This window comes from Lithobates pipiens, unplaced genomic scaffold, assembly GCF_037356315.1.
Source record: "Lithobates pipiens isolate NorthernLeopardFrog02 unplaced genomic scaffold, aLitPip1_a1.2 Scaffold_18, whole genome shotgun sequence".
In the NCBI taxonomy this organism is placed as follows: domain Eukaryota; kingdom Metazoa; phylum Chordata; class Amphibia; order Anura; family Ranidae; genus Lithobates; species Lithobates pipiens.
In genome coordinates this window covers 435,226,195-435,242,560 of record NW_027507758.1, presented here as the reverse complement: position 1 = coordinate 435,242,560, position 16,366 = coordinate 435,226,195, and the positions used below count along the sequence as shown (strand labels likewise).

At 40.8% G+C, this 16,366-nt stretch overlaps 1 protein-coding gene and 1 long non-coding RNA gene across 2 annotated transcripts in view; one reads left to right on the top strand and one right to left on the bottom strand.

Moving 5' to 3' along the window:
- LOC143986736 (extracellular calcium-sensing receptor-like) overlaps nt 1-15,028 on the top strand; it is a 40,304-nt gene extending 25,276 nt beyond the window's left edge. The window contains exons 6-7 of the mRNA XM_077485144.1: nt 1,825-1,948; nt 13,855-15,028. Of these exons, the coding sequence (XP_077341270.1) occupies nt 1,825-1,948; nt 13,855-14,765 (1,035 nt within the window). The 3' untranslated portion in view covers nt 14,766-15,028. The remainder of the gene's footprint in view (nt 1-1,824; nt 1,949-13,854) is intronic.
- LOC143988492 (uncharacterized) lies at nt 9,344-10,874 on the bottom strand. Its single transcript, XR_013276873.1, has 5 exons — nt 10,746-10,874; nt 10,471-10,601; nt 10,215-10,306; nt 9,974-10,068; nt 9,344-9,822 (listed from the first exon to the last, which is right to left on the bottom strand). It is a non-coding gene; the product is annotated as an uncharacterized LOC143988492 (long non-coding RNA).
- Nucleotides 15,029-16,366: the final 1,338 nt, after the last annotated feature.

Here is a 16,366-nt window from a genome sequence, read left to right as displayed (position 1 = left end):
TATACTACCCCCTATGTGCAACAATTGGCCTTTTGTCTGCATTTCAAAAGTCTCCCTGTGGGTAGCTGTGGAGAAATACCCTCTAAAATGTAGGGGCAGAACTCACAGCTCCCACAGCAGGTCATGCCCGTACCTATAGAGAGCTGAGGGGGGTCTCCAAGAGATAACACTGTGTACCAGAAGGTCGTTAAGTAAGCACGCCCTTCTGTACACTAACTGTGGGTATCTGGACAGTATGTTTCCTCAGGAGATGCCAATGTTCTGAACAGATATTCCTTATCTTATTTGTCTTTTGGGTACACTGTAAACTTAGTCTTATAGGGCCCAACTCTTTTTCTTGTCCTTCTCTTCATTTAAAAATGAGAGAGTCTGTGAAAATCACAAGTGGAGCTCAAGTTGTAAGGGTTATCACCCAGGGTCCTAACTTATGTTTTGCTGAATGCTTCAGGCAAAGGGTGTTCTGAAGCAAAAGAGAAAAAATAGTGCATGTACGCAATATAAACATCTGTATATGATCTGATATATCTGGCCTCTATCAGGATATAACATATCCTGTGATTATGACTAGAGACATTGTATATATGATGAGCAAAAGCTACTTAATAATCAAAAAAAAAGATAAAGAATATTTGTCCCATTGGCCATCACGCTTTATCTTCTGTTCTTTAACCTTTTCCTTACCAGCATACATACATTTTACTCTAGTAGTACTTGAAACCCTTTTGTTCCAGTTCATTATTAGGATTGATAGCCAAATTCTTTTTCAAAATCCAAAATATATTACATCAATCTGTTTTTTATCCTGATCATGTTTATGAGATATGACCTGTCTTTTATGAATCCTGTACATTACCATTTATTTGCTGGATACCATAGCATCTGGATGTTAGGAAACAGCTATCTGCTAAAAGATATTTTTACCAATGTCCTCAACATACCTATGTTGAAATTCACCCCCAGATTAATGATCCATTCATCTATAGAAAATCCGTTCCAATTTCTTTCAACTGACTTCTTCAGGGAATATGTAAGGTAGATTGCAATGTAAAAGATAGGGACTGATTCCTTTCAAATTGTTGATACCAAACAGTAATGAGGAACCTGTTATCTACAAAATAATCCCACATTACATGACCATTAAAATCAAACCGGTCTGATCTTAACAGAAACGCTCTTCACGATAAAAGGTTTTGATTTTATAAGACTGAGGTTTAAACTGTAAAAGGGCCCCAATTGTTTATACTCCTGGCTTCTCTGCTTGTAGAAGATATAATATTGTCTCTATGATTGTTAGGTCTCCAGCAATTGCTATTTTTGAAAACACAAACACATAGCTCCCAACTGTCCCTGATTTCGAGGGACTCCGTGATTTGGAGCAATGTCCCTCTGTCCCTCATTCCTCCTCATTTGTCTCTCATTTTGGTCTGATCCATATAGTTGTATATAAAATGCACCTTTTATCTTTCAAAAAGTGTTCCCAGTGCTAAACCTTTCATCCAAATTCTAAATTGTTGCATGTGTAAATTTTAAAAGCCAATATAAAGGAATAGTAGTGGTTAAAAAAAAGCACTTGTGGATTTAATTAACCTTTTGTTTTGGTTAATTCTCCTTTAAGGGGTTGTGGCGGGGGGTGTGTCCTATGCCTACATACGTTTGCTAGTTGGTGTCCCTCATTCCCTTCTCCAAATGTTGGGAGGTATGCTAACAATGCTTCTTGTGACATATAAGAATACATTGAAGTATAATGGAGACGTTGAATGTACCATACCAAAATTGAGTGTGCTGAGTGTATAAATATTACATGACTAACCAAATCTCTGTCAGCCTCCAGTCTCAGTGTGCAGTGCCAGCTGTAAGCCTGGATTCAGGAAGAGTATAATACAGGGTCAGCCAGCTTGCTGCTTCTCATGTATTCCATGTCCAGATGGAGAAATCTCGAATGAAACAGGTAATATCCTTAATTTTAGTGACTTAAATGACATTCATAGACATATATTATTACATAGAGCAGAACTAAAATCTCCTGAGTGGGAGTAAGCTCTTGCTATAATGTGCAAGTATGCACAACACATGAAGGGCCGTTTCACACTGGTCAGTATTTGAGAAGTATTTCAGTTATTAAAAGCGGAAGAAAAATGCATCCCTTTAAATCCCATGGAACTCTTCAATTTGTACATTGCGTTTCAATTGCATTTTTCACGCAGTAAATAAAAAAGAGCAAAAACACACCTAACTATTGCAACACATCTGTGGGAAATGCTTTGTCCAGTCACATGTCCAGTGTAAAAACGCAAAGAAAATGCAGCATAAATGCATTAAACATGCATAAAAACGCAACACATCGCAGTAAAAATGAATATGTATTTTTGCTACATTTTTGTAACTGAGCAGTGTTAGTGTGTCCTCTTAGTGATGACAGGTCCAGACTTGCAGTTGTAGCTATATCTCATGCTGCTATGTCCAGGCCATTGGATGGCCTCTGATGATGCAGCTCCTGAACTTGATCTACATTGTCACCAGCACCCTGCTCCATCTCAGGGATTTTATGGCAGTGTACTCTGCACATGTAGTGTACATAGAAAATAAACAATTGCTAGAAACATGGAGAAAATGTTTTTAAATAAAAAGGAACTATGCATGTCTCTCCCGCCAAACAATTCTAACTCCTAGCAATTTGCTCATTTTGGCACTTAAAGTGGTTGTAAAGACTGGTCAGTCATAGAATGCATGAAGGTAAAAAACCTTCTGTGTGCCACTCTTCCCCACCCCCCTAATACTCACCTGAGCCCAATCCCGATCTAGCGATGTGTACGAGAGCCTCGGCTGTCCAGTTTCTCCCTCACTGCTCTCAATCACAGCCTGTGAGCCAATGAGTAGAGAGCAGGGGGCATAACTGAGCTGCAGCTCTAGGTGTCTTATTGATCCATAGAACAAGGCTCGGAAGCGATCACGCACCAGTTCCCCCATAGCAAAACCATTGCACAGAGCAGGTAAGTATAACATTTTAATAAATATATATATATATATATATATATATATATATATATATATTATTACTTTAAATTTCCCTTTAATGGAAATGTATATTATTTTTTTAATTCAGAAAAAATAAAAATATTGCTTAGGGATATTCATATTTATTTTTCCAAGCCAGCAGAGGAAGTTCTCAGCACCTATTTCCTCTTTTTTTTTCTACCAGGCAAACTATAAAACCCATACTTAGAGAATGTGGAAGCAGCCATTGCTGAACTCTGCTTCTGGAAATTATAGTTGGCTAGAAGCCCCAAATTTCTTCCTCCCCTCTTCTCTCCTCTTAGGACAGCCAACCGAGAGACTACTCCTCCCACCTGACCCGTACAGGAAACCAACAGAGAAGAATATAAGCCACCCCGCACTCTCACCTCCTCCAGCCATGTTTTATTTGGTCCTAAATCTGACCTGCTGGAGGTATCTTCTGGGTAGAAAGCTCCAGCTTTAAAGATGAAGTAAACCCTGGTGGGTTTTACTTCCTCTTTATCTCCCTGCAAAGGTAAAGCATAATGGGCTACTATGCATCGAATAGTAGCCCATTATGTGTCACTTACCTGAAACCGAAGCCTGCGATGTCACCATTGCCCCCACTAGCAGGGAGTGTCCATCTTCGCCCCTCTTCCTTTCGGGGCCGCGAACTCTGGCTCTGTGACTGGCTGGAGTCATGTGACGTCACATGAGCCACCAGTCACGACACGACCCCTATTAGAAACGGCACCATGTGCCCTTTCTAAAGTGCGCATGCGCTGTAGTCATTGGCGCTCTGCTTTTTTGTAAATAAACCTCTGTGGTTTAGGAGATATTTCCAGCACCTACAGGTAAGCCTTAATATAGGCTTACCTGTAGGTAAAAGTGGTTGTACAGGGTGTACAAACACTTTAAGGTGGGTTTATGGTAGGGTTGCCACCTCATCCCTTTAAAACCGAACACATATTAATTACATAGGTTCTGTGGCTGATTAAGGTGGTAATTAAAATCATTTGGTGACTTATTATGTGAAATGAATGTGTTTCGGGTTTAAAAGGATGAGGTGGCAACCCTAGTTTATGGGCCTAGCTCAGAGAGCTTCTTGGGAACATGAGCCACCACAGAAGCCTCTGAAGTATTTTCCCCTGTCTGCCTTTGGATTGTTCAAGAAGTCCTACGGATCCACTCTGTGACTGCTGCACCTGCTTACCAGATGAAATTACAAGGTGCACCATGCGTTTTAATCACCTGACATTGTCATGGTGACTGAAGGTGTCCATTTCCAGCATATTGGAATGCAAAAACAAAGTAAGGAGCATCTTTTTTGGACACTGGTGTATTTAGACTGGTTTTGTCAGGATGTTTATGGGCACCCAGGCCCAAAAAAGCAGCGTGGGGTTCTGTAGCTTTATAAGCCAATAATACATTGGGATAGATTGCAACTGAATATTATGATTGAGCTAGTTTTTAAAAAAATGTTCTATAATAGATGGACTTTGAAGTATAAGGATGTTGGCTATGTATATACCTTTGTTCTACCTTGAGATACAGGTGGGAGTTAAGAGAGGTGGAAGCTTTGTTCTAATGGCTATATAAGGCTTTGCTTGTTAGGGGACTTTTCCTATACTTTCTCCTGTTCACCTTATTTCCCTTCACCTCTCAGGTGTTTTTCTTTAATTGATTCACGTTAAGGCTCGGTTCACACTGCTGTGTGGAGTAGTTCACAGCAGGTATCCGGTGCGTCCCCATTCTCCATTTCGGGGACGAATCAGGACCGAAATTTTTGGTTGAAACAAACCAAAAAAAAGCACAGGGCTCTTCTGCAAACCGCTCCGCAGCCATCCTGGAGCTGTGTGAACCGACTCTATTGAGAGCCGATCACAGTCTCCTGACATGCAAATTGAATGCGGAGAAACCCACATCCAATTTGCACTAGTGTGAACTCAGCCTAAATTTTGTCTGCGTATGCCTCCTACAGGTATATCCTGATTGCACTGGTTGGATGCAGGCAAGTTTGTTGAAAGCTAGTTTACATTATTTGGTCTTTTTTGTGTCTCTTCATATCCAACCAGTATTTGGGCTTGAAAAGGCTTAAATGTAGGCCCATAATATAGAATGCTTTGAATATATTTTACCTGAGAGTGGGTTATATAATGCCACTGACATACATGGCAGTGTATGTGATGATGGTTATTCTAGAGTTGCAATACATTTGGACTGCAGCTTTAGGCTGGATTCACACTATTGGGAATTGGATGCAAGTTCCCTGCATCCAATTCGCAATAGCAGGAGATTTTGACCAGTTCCTTATGGAGCCAGTTCACATATCTCTGCTACGGCTCCACTGCGGATTTGCACAGGAGCCCTGTGCGTCTTTTGGTCCGTTTCAGGTCAGAATTCAGCCCAAAAAACGGTGAACAGAGACCCCTGCTGTGAGCTGCAAGCGAAGATAGCGTGAACACAGCCTCAATATTAGGCTAAGTTCACACTGGCTTTGAAAGCAGGAGTTTGAGGGGTATTTTTAACACCCCTCAAATGTATATGCAAATTATACTATGGACAGCACTCAGTGGTGTTCACATTATCAAAACATGAAGCGTTAGCGCTGCATTGCTTCAAAATTGAAGCCTCATACCAAGTCTGGAGGAGTGTGCAGCCTTTTTTTTTTTTTTTTTTTTTTTTTTTTTTTTTTTTTTTTTTTTTTTCCATTCAAGAATTTTATTTGACATAAATGAGTATACAAATCGTTGGGGTACAACCATACAAACAAAAGGGTATAACGAGGGAGGTACAAACAAGTCATACAGGTTCCAAAAATAAAGTCAATACAAAAAAGTACCTTAGCATGAATGACTGTGAGCTGCAGAAAACATAAGACAAGGTTTACATGAGAGGCTTATCTTGAACAACCTTAAATAATGGGTGTAAACACATAGCAAAAGGAGATTTTCGAATTCCGTACATATGGAATCGTGAGTGACACCAATGTTGTGTGCAGCCTTTTAACACCTCCTATTCAAATCTATGGTAACACTCCATAAACGCATTGGCAGGCGCTTATGGCACGGTATAATTAGTCCCACAATGCTCTGTAATGATAGAGTGTCCTGTAAGCACTTCCTGTTTGTGCTGTTTGACGCTGGTTTGAGATCAATGTGCCTCTGCCCAGCCAATTGCTCATACATCAGCATCATCTGCAGGCAGCCAAACATGAGATAAAGCAAAGTAAAGGAATCCATGCTGCTGCCTTCCCTGCTAAAGGAGTATGTACAGGAAACATTCAGCATGATAAGTCACCCTTCAAATTGTTTATTTCCAGTAATGTCACTTGTGGAGCAGTCTTAACGTGCATCAAATGCGTCGAAACCACGCATAGGGCATAATGCTTGTAAAACACCAGTCTTACTCCCATACTAAAGAGCATTAACGCCAGTCTAACGCCTATACTAAAGTGCATTAATGCTAAGGAAGTGTTTATTAGGAGTTTGAAATTTAGTCAAGTGTGAACAAGCCCTTAACCACTTCAGCCGCAGAAGGATTTACCCCCTTAACCACTTGCCGACCGACTCACGCCGATATACATTGGCAAAGTGGCACGGTTGCGCAAAACCACGTACCTGTATGTGCCTGTGGCAATCGGATTTGTTGCAGAACCGATCAGTCTTCTGGTCCAGGCCAATGATTTCTGGCTTGGACCTGCTGATCGGTTCTGGCGAATGAAAATGCTTCCCCTTCCTGTAATTCTTTTCCGTTCCAGAGAGAGGAGAGAGGACGTCTTACAGTGAGTTGCACCAATACTACACTGACACAGTACACATAGGCACACTTATCACACCCCGATCCCCCCCCCCCAGCTAACCCCTGCACTCCCTGTCACTGTATCACCAATGGCAGTTTTCCAATTTTTCACTGATCACTGCATTGGTGTCATTTGTGACTCTAATCAGTGTTAGTATAGTTAGTTAGGTTTACTCCCTTGATCACACCCCAGTTAACCCTTTTACCCCTGTCTCAGTGTCACAAATAGATATTTTTTCTGATCGCGGCATTAGTGTCACAGGTGATGCTAATTAGCCAGTTAGTTGATTATTTTCACCGTCAGGTTTTTATAGAATCAGGTAACCCCATATATTACCTAATTAACCCCCTGATTGCCCCCTAGTTAACCCTTTCACCCCCTGTCACCAGTGATCTCCGTATTAGTGTCACGTGTGATGATGGTTAGTTAGTTTTTTTATAGTGTCAGGGTACATGCCATATATTACCTAATAAAGGTTTAACCCCCTGATCACTTGTTGGGTTTTAGCGTCCGTTAGGGTCTGCGTAGCCCCAGGCAGTATGAGATTAGTGCTAACACCCACGCATGCACCATACACCTCCCTTAGTGGTATAGTATCTGAACGGATCATTATCTTTGATCTGATCCGATCTATACTAGTGTCCCCAGTAGTTTAGGGTTCATAAAAAGCAGTGTTAGCGGGATCAGCCCAGATACCTGCTAGCACCTGCGTTTAGCCCCTCCGCCCAGCCCAGCCCACCCAAGTACAGTATCAATCGATTACTGTCACTTACAAAACACATAACTGCAGCATTTGCAGAGACAGGCCTGATTCCTGCAAACGCTAACAGTTTTTTGGTAGCGATTGAAGCAGTCGCTGACAGTCAGGTGCTCTTTTTTCTTGTGAGTTTCACTAGTTGTACCAGTAAATTTAGAGGCCATAATGTCCAATCGAATGTACACTAGTGAGGAGGCATATACGTTTCTAAGCATGACAGATGAGAGTGACCCATCTGTCAGATTCAGGCTCAGAATACAATCCAGGAGACAGCAGCCACACCCTGACAGTTAGCTCTGATGACGGATTAGTGGTCCCTACTAAGGTCAGGCGTACCCGACCCTGTTCTTCTTCTGTTGTTGAGGTGCAAGAACCACAGGGGTCTCATATAGAGCAGAGAGCCAGTACTAGTGCCGGTCATCCTTCTGGTGAACTGGCAAGCACCAGCGCTTAGTACATCCTGGTCATAGTCAAACCAGCACTGCAGTATCACGTGGTGACGTGGTGAGTCCCATAAGTGCGGTTCAAGCTGGTGAGGTGGCTAGAACAACTAGTGTCCCACAGCCACCAAGAAGAAGACAAACACAGGCCTGTTGAGCCCATAGTGCCCTTCCTGCTGCATTTGCCAATCCTAATTGGGAGCCTACCACTTCTGCAGCAACCGTACTTCCCCCATTCACTGACCAATAGGAATTCAGGTGGAAACAGTTGATTTTACATGACTTGATTTTTATTCGCTGTTTTTCACGAAAGATCTCTATAGATCTATTGAGGACCAAAGCAATTTGTATGCTGGTCAATTCATTGCTGCTAATCCCCAGTTGACCCTTGTCAGAGATTGGAGACCTATCACGGTCTCCGAATTTAAGACCTTTCTGGACCTATCCCTCCTCATGGGCATAACTTAAAAGTGAGTTGAGGTCATATTGGTCCACTGACCCAATTCACCATATGCCCGTAATCTCTGCCTCTATGACCAGGGCTAGATACGACAGATCTTGCAGTTCATGCATTTCAATGGCAATCAACTCTGTCGTCCTTGGGGTGACTCTGAATATGATTGGCTCCACAAAATTTGGCCCCTCGTAAACCACTTCAACCAACAGTCTGCAGCCTTGTTTACTCTTGATCAAGTTGTCTGCGTTAATGAGTCCCTGATTAAGTTTTCTGGCCGCTTGTCATTCAAACAGTATCTTCCCAGCAAGCGTGCCAGATATGGGGTCAAGATGTATAAGCTCTGTGACAGGGCAACAGACTATACATATAGTTTTATGGTTTACTAGAGAAAAGATAATCATGTGGAACTGGAGAAATGCCCAAACTACATAGCGAGCTCTGGTAAGATTGTGTGGGAATTGGTGTCACCCTTATTCAGAAAGGGGTACCACTCGTACATGGACAATTATTACACAAGCATGGCACTTTTTAGTCACTTGTTTGATCATGGAATTGGCGCATATGGCACTGTGCAATTTAATTGCCGGGGCTTACTCAGCGGCTTGTAGATTGCAGTCTTAGGCTGGAGAAGAGAGCCTGCTTGAGAAGTAATAATTTGCTCGCAGTGAAATGGAGGGATTCACTGAATATTTTTGTTCTGTCCTCCCTTCACGCAGATACGACAGTCCAAATTCCTATGGCGATTGGTGGAGAAACCCCTCTGTATCCACAAATATAACTTCAATGACCAGTTGTTGACACCGTACCTAATTGCCCGTAAGGCCAGATGCTGGTACAAAAAAAGTGTCTGTATACTTATGCCAATTGGCTCTGCTGAACGCCTATGTGCTTCAGGATGAACTGGATCCTTCCTTAAATTCCAGGAAGAGATCGTCACAGCCCTTCTGTTTCCAGATGGTGCTGTGCCCCACCTTCCCAACACAAATGCAGTGAGGTGAAAAGAACCAGGTCAGGCAAGGATCTAACAGCGCACCTCATCCCAGTTGTAACAAATACGGAGAAGAAAAGAGGGAGGTAAATGGGATTATTGCGGTGCTAATAGTAGTGAAAAGAATAATGTATTTATAAAAAAAAATTATTTTATTAAATATACTAAAAACAACCACGGAGGTACAGTGAGTTCAAAATTTTGAAACTACAAATATTAATATCCATACAGACAGTGTTCACGATCCATCAGTTAGTTTAAATAACAAAATTCTTGGCTATTCAGATGAAATCCCGACATGTTTCGCCTACACAGAGGCTTCTTCAGGGGAGCCAATAATTGATGGAGGAAAATTTTAAAACAACAGATGAGAAAGAAGATTCACTGTGAATAGAGTACAACAAAATTAGTGGATCCGGTCAAAATGAGAAAGCACAGCCCAGACCCTTAACGACGCCCACTTATCTCCAAAGGTTAATAGGTTAAAAGAAGGCCAATGATGTGTGTCATTATGGTGATGAACAATAGTACCTACCAGTCTCTGAAAAAGAGCCCCGCCTGCACACTAGAGTGAAGACACCCCTCAAGCCTGGAGAGCAAGCCGGGCCCCGAGACCCCCAAAGAAGGTGACTGCAGGAGACAAATGGAACAAACAAAAGGTCCATTTTCATAAAGAATCATGGGGCCAAGGAAGGCTCCCATAAACCTATTCATTAAATAAAGAATGAAAAATTCATTTCGGTGAAATGTAGAATTTGGAAATGAGGGAAACCTACCTGAACAATTTAGTGTAGAGTATGTCACGTAAGAGAAACTAAAGTTTACAAATACACAGGTCCTTGGGATGTTTTGATGTTAATATGATAACCTAGGTTATAATAAGACAATTAGAGAATTCCTCAGAATGAGGCAGATAGGTAATATCAAAGTAAATAAATAAAACGTGTTGATGAAAGATGAAAAGAGATTCACTTTAATATAAAATAGCAATTTGCTCAAAAAAGTTTTTTTTGGTCACTGAAAGATGCTTACCATAAGCACAAAGAGAGAGCAGAAACAATTGTTGCTATGCTTTACTGATAGAGGCATAGGGTCACTGTATGGCAAAAGGCTGCAGCAGGTGGACCGATCGGACAACAGGTGCAGCAGCTAAAGAGATTGATCTAAAGTATAAAAAAAAAAAAAAAAAAAAAAAAACAAACCGGACAGATCCCAGTAAATCATGAGGATAAAGCTAGATATAACTGAAAGGTAGGAGAAGAAGCATGGGCTGTGTGGACAGACCATGTACTCCTCTAAAGACTAACCTTCACGGCGGAATCAACGCAATCATGCTCTGCAGGGCCGACACACCTGCACTGTGAGTGTGCCTTTTATCTCCCTCACATATCCGGCGTCACGTCAGTGACGCCGGGTGTGAGCGGACAACAAATGCGAGACTGCGCATGCGTCCCGAACGGGTTAGCCTACAACCCCCACAGTGCACTGCGGCGGCGTCTCCGTAACCACGGAGACTGAAATGCCGTCTCAGGCATATGCGGGGACTGTGGGAAGGACAGTAGGGGGGTTCAGAAGAACCCTCCAAGATACTGCCGATCCAAGGCCACAGCGGGGTGCATATGCTGGTACTACAGTCCGCATATTTATAGGTCTAGCTTCCACATAGCTTGACCCATGCGTCCGTACAGGCACCATAGTCGGAGATGGAGGGAACAGGCGCGCTCTCCCAAAGGGGTCTCCACTGAAGGGGCGGACTTAAAAACAACGAAAAAAACGATAATAATGTAACAGAACCAATTGGAGCTGGTATACAAATTGGCAGCTCACAATTTAAACGGCTATTTACTAGATTTTTTGTATTATTTATTTATGAGACAAGTAGGCGTCACCATAATGACACACATCATTGGCCTTCTTTTAACCTATTAACCTTTGGAGTTAAGTGGGCGTCGTTAAGGGTCTGGGCTGTGCTTTCTCATTTTAACCGGATCCACTAATTTTGTTGTACTCTATTCACAGTGAATCTTCTTTCTCATCTGTTGTTTTAAAATTTTCCTCCATCAATTATTGGCTCCCCTGAAGAAGCCTCTGTGTAGGCGAAACATGTCGGGATTTCATCTGAATAGCCAAGAATTTTGTTATTTAAACTAACTGATGGATCGTGAACACTGTCTGTATGGATATTAATATTTGTAGTTTCAAAATTTTGAACTCACTGTACCTCCGTGGTTGTTTTTAGTATATTTAATAAAATATTTTTTTTTTATAAATACATTATTCTTTTCACTACTATTAGCACCGCAATAATCCCATTTACCTCCCTCTTTTCTTCACAAATGCAGTGAGCCAGCTGCACGAGAGGCATTTTCCGTATGTTCTCCCTGGTACCCCTACCCAACGATCACCCCAAAGAAGATGTCGTGTCTGTAGCAAGCGTGGATATAGCCATTCACAGGGTCTCCAAAGAAGCCATCGCATTTTGAGAGACCCAAACCTGGAACCCGTTACAGTTACAAATAAAAGGGTAAAAAAAAAAAATTTAATAAAAAAGCCAAAAATAGTTGTCGTTTTATTGCTCTCTCTCTATTCTCTTTCTATTGTCCCCTCTCTATTGTTCTCCTCTTTTTACTATGTTTAATATGTTTTATCATGTTTGTTTTCAGGTATGTAATTATTTTATACTTTACTGTTTACTGTGTTTTATTGTTTTCAGGTATGCCATTCAGCTGCAGCACTGATTTATTTATCTTGACAGCAACAGTGTTTGCTCCCACGATACATAAATCAGCGACTCCATCGCTGTAAGAGGTAATTTCACTACCACAGTTAAAAAAACAAAAAACGGTGCATGCATGCCCATCATTACATTCTCTGTGATAACAAAAAATAACTAAAAAAAAAAATATGAAAGGAACAGTCTAAAAATAAAATAAAAAAGCAAAATAAATCATAAAAAAACCCCAGTAAGTCTAAAGTGATAACCTGTATAGGCTTTTGAAGGATTTTAAAAATGTATGTAGTTTGTCGCCGGTGCATGGTTGTGTGCAATTTTAAAACATGTCATGTTTGGTATCTATGTACTCAGCATAAGATCATATTTTATAGTTGATCAAATATTTGGGCAATATAGTGTGTTTTAGTGCATTAAAATTCCCAAAAATTTGAAAAATTGCTGTGCAAATACTGTGTGAAAAAACACCCACCATTTTAATCTGTAGGGTCTTTGCTTTAAAAAAAAAATATATATATATAATGTTTGGGGGTTCAGAGTAATGTTCTAAAAAAATAATAATTTTCCATGTAAACAAAAAGTGTCAGAAAGGGCTTTGTCATCAAGTGGTTAGAAGAGTGGGTGACATGTGGCATAAGCTTCTAATGTTGTGCATAAAATACCAGGACAGGTCAAAACACATTTCGGGGCTAGACTGCCAAAAAGTCTCACACATGTGGTATCCATGTACACAGGAGAAGCAGCAGAATGTATTTTGGGGTATATTTTACATATTCCCATTGCATGTTTGAGCAATATATAATTTAGGGACAACTCTGTGAAAAAAAAAAAAAGTATTGTAATTTTCCTGAAACTTGTGGCAAAATATAAAATATTCCATGGATTTAACATGCCTCTCAGCAAATAGCTTGGGGTGTCTAGTTTCCAAAATTGGGTAATTTGGGGGGAGGGGGTTTGTGCTATCTGGGCATTTCATAGCCTCAGAAACTGTGATAGGTAGTGAGAAGTGAAATCAAGAATTTACACCCTTAGTAAGTCTAAAGGCGGTGATTGTTTTTCAGGGTCCTGTATGCAGCTAGACTGCCAAAAAGTCCCACACATGTGGTATCCCCATACTAAGCAAAAGCATTGTATTTTGGGGTGTAATTTCACACATGCCCATGGCATGTTTGAGCAATATATCATTTATTGGCTACTTTCTGAAAAAAAAATATTGTAATTTTCCCAAAACTTGTGGCAAAATATAAACTTTTTATAGCTATGCACTGGTCCTGTGGGTGTAAGTAGGCGGCGCTGCTGTCACATGTATACTGCCATGGAGGCACAAGGAAAAAGTTTTGCCTTTAGTTAAACTTTATCCACACAAACGGTCCTGACCTGGATGGCATGTACATGTCATCCCAGACTGGGATCTATCTATCTATCTATCTATCTATCTATCTATCTATCTATCTATCTATCTATCTATCTATCTATCTATCTATCGTGCTGCATACTAGAAGCTAAGTACATATTCTGTTATATTACAGCTGATAATTATTTTCTTACTTTTTCACATATAGCTTTTCGTTTTATTCATAGTATACAACACCTGTATTACTAAAATATACATATGATTTGAGTAAAATATACATATTTTGCATAATTAATGGATATTGTGTGCCCCCCATATCTTCTTGTTTTAGATTTCACTGAATGTATAAAATGTGACCAAGACTTCTGGTCCAATAACAATAAAACTGCTTGTATTCCTAAAGAAGTGGATTACCTATCTTTTGGGGAAACTCTTGCAATCACATTCTCCACAGCAGCCACTCTGGGGATCTTTCAAACCATTATAGTTACACTGGTGTTCATCAAATACAAGAATACTCCAATAGTGAGAGCCCAGAACTTAGAAATGAGCTTCCTTCTTCTTATCTCACTATTGCTGTCTTTTATTGGAACCTTTACATTCATTGGGGAACCCTCCACCACCTTATGTGTGCTCAGACAAATGGTGTTTGCTATCAGCTTTGTCCTGGATATTTCATGTATATTAGTTAAGACATTAGTTGTCATCATTGCCTTCACAACAACAAAGCCCAACCAGAGTTTGATTAAATTCTTCCAGCCCTTTCATCAGAGGGCACTGGTGGGCCTGACCACTTCTGTTCAGATTGCAATCTGTGTTGGGTTCTTATCATCTACATCATTTATTATAAAGAAGAACAGGGATGCTGTAATAACGAAAATAATTCTAGAATGCAACCAGGAATCTGAACTGGCATTTCTTACGGCTATTGGATATATCGGGCTCCTGGCAGTGGTTTGTTTCGCCCTGGCCTTCCTGGCTAGGAATCTTCCTGACAATTTTAATGAAGCAAAATTTATTACATTCAGCTTGTTGGTCTTTGTCATGGTCTGGGTGTGCTTCATACCTGGTTATTTGAGTACCAGTGGAAAATATGTCACTGCTGTGGAGATATTTGCTATCCTCTCATCTGCTACTGGCCTGCTTGTCTGTATTTTCTTCCCTAAGTGTTACATTATACTGCTCCAACCATCTAGGAACTCTAAGAAAAACCTCATTGGACATTCCTACCTTAAAAAATAATACAGGATATTGAAAATGTTTTAGCATACATAAGTCTTGGATCTATGGCAGATAAAGAATTTATATATTTCTGTATGTCATCATATACTCACATTTTTAGAAAGAATATCACATGACTTCAGTGTATAGGCATATCATGATTATGATCTTTATCATTATTAGGTAAACTACAAACAAGCCCCACCTCAAAAAATAAAAATAAATATATATGTATAGAAATTCACATAAATAAGAAAAACATGCAATATGTTTGTGTACATTTAGGACCATATTCTTCTTTTCCAAAAAAATAAAAGATTTTAGCTTACGTAAAAAGTGTGATATCTTGCCCTTTTCTATTGTAAAACCTATATTAATAGTATATAATATCAATACAAAGAGCAAAAATCAGTAACTCCTAAAATCTGTCAGAAAACTTCCAGCAGCTTAGACAGACCTAACTGTGATGGTCACACATGAGCAGGTACGGTATGTACCTTTGTTTTTTCCTCTGCTATTTTCCTTCCTACATGGTTGATGTTACAAAGTCTGAATTGTCATTTCCTTTGCTATGGAGAAGAGGGGAACATCTGCTAAACATTCAGACATATTTGCCAAAAGGTTGTACAATAGCACTTTCTTTGATTGCTCTAAAGCATTTGTGTCAAACGCAAGGACCACGGGCTGAATTCGGTCCATCGAGCCAGTTAGGCTGGATTCACACCTATGCAGTTTTAGTGCTTTTTGCATTTGGCAGATTTGCACTACAGAACATTGAACATTATTTCCTATGGAACAATTTCTGTAGTGCAAATCTGCAAAATGCGAAAAGCACTAAAAATGCAAAGGTGTGAATCCAGCCTTAATGTGGCCCTTTCATCTCTCCTGCAGCTGTGCCTCCCTCGTCTCTGCCCCTACTTTGTCTTAGCCGTCGGCAGCAGAGAGGAAGACAGAACTCCTCCTCCAGATACTGCCCTTCTCTGCGCAGCTGCAGAGAGGCTCGTTTCTGACCCCCCAGCAGTTGGCAGCAAAGAGAAAGACAGAATTCCTACAGACCCTGTGCCTCTCTGTGCAGCCGCAACACCCCTTCACCTCCCTCTCTCCTGGTCTCAGCATTCAGCAGACTCCGGAAGCTGACTCCAGCCCCCATGTGGTGCTCTTCCAGACCCTGCACTTTCTGTTTCCTAGCTTTTTTTCCGGCAGCAGCACAAGGTAAGGGGTGCACTGTGATGGAAAGGGAGGGTGGGGGACTCCTAACTTCTGATGGTAGGGACTCTTGATCTCTGATGTAAGAGGAGTTGGGGTGCTCTGCATATCTAGTCTTACAGATACATAATGCTGATGTGTTCCCAGGATGAAATTGGGTTTGACGCCCCTGCTCTAGAGCTTAACCTTATATTGCCAGATTATCACAAGCAATATGCAAAATGGTTACATTTGCATGTATCAGGCTGCGTGTTTAAGTCCACCAACTTAAACAAAACCTGTATTGAAAAAAACCTATGGGCTATCATGCTGACACCTTTTAAAAAATGGTAGCTGCCTGGCTGTCTTTCGCTTCAATGCTTTTTGAGTAGCTCAAAGGTTGCCACACAAGAATGGGCTCCATGACACTGATCAAT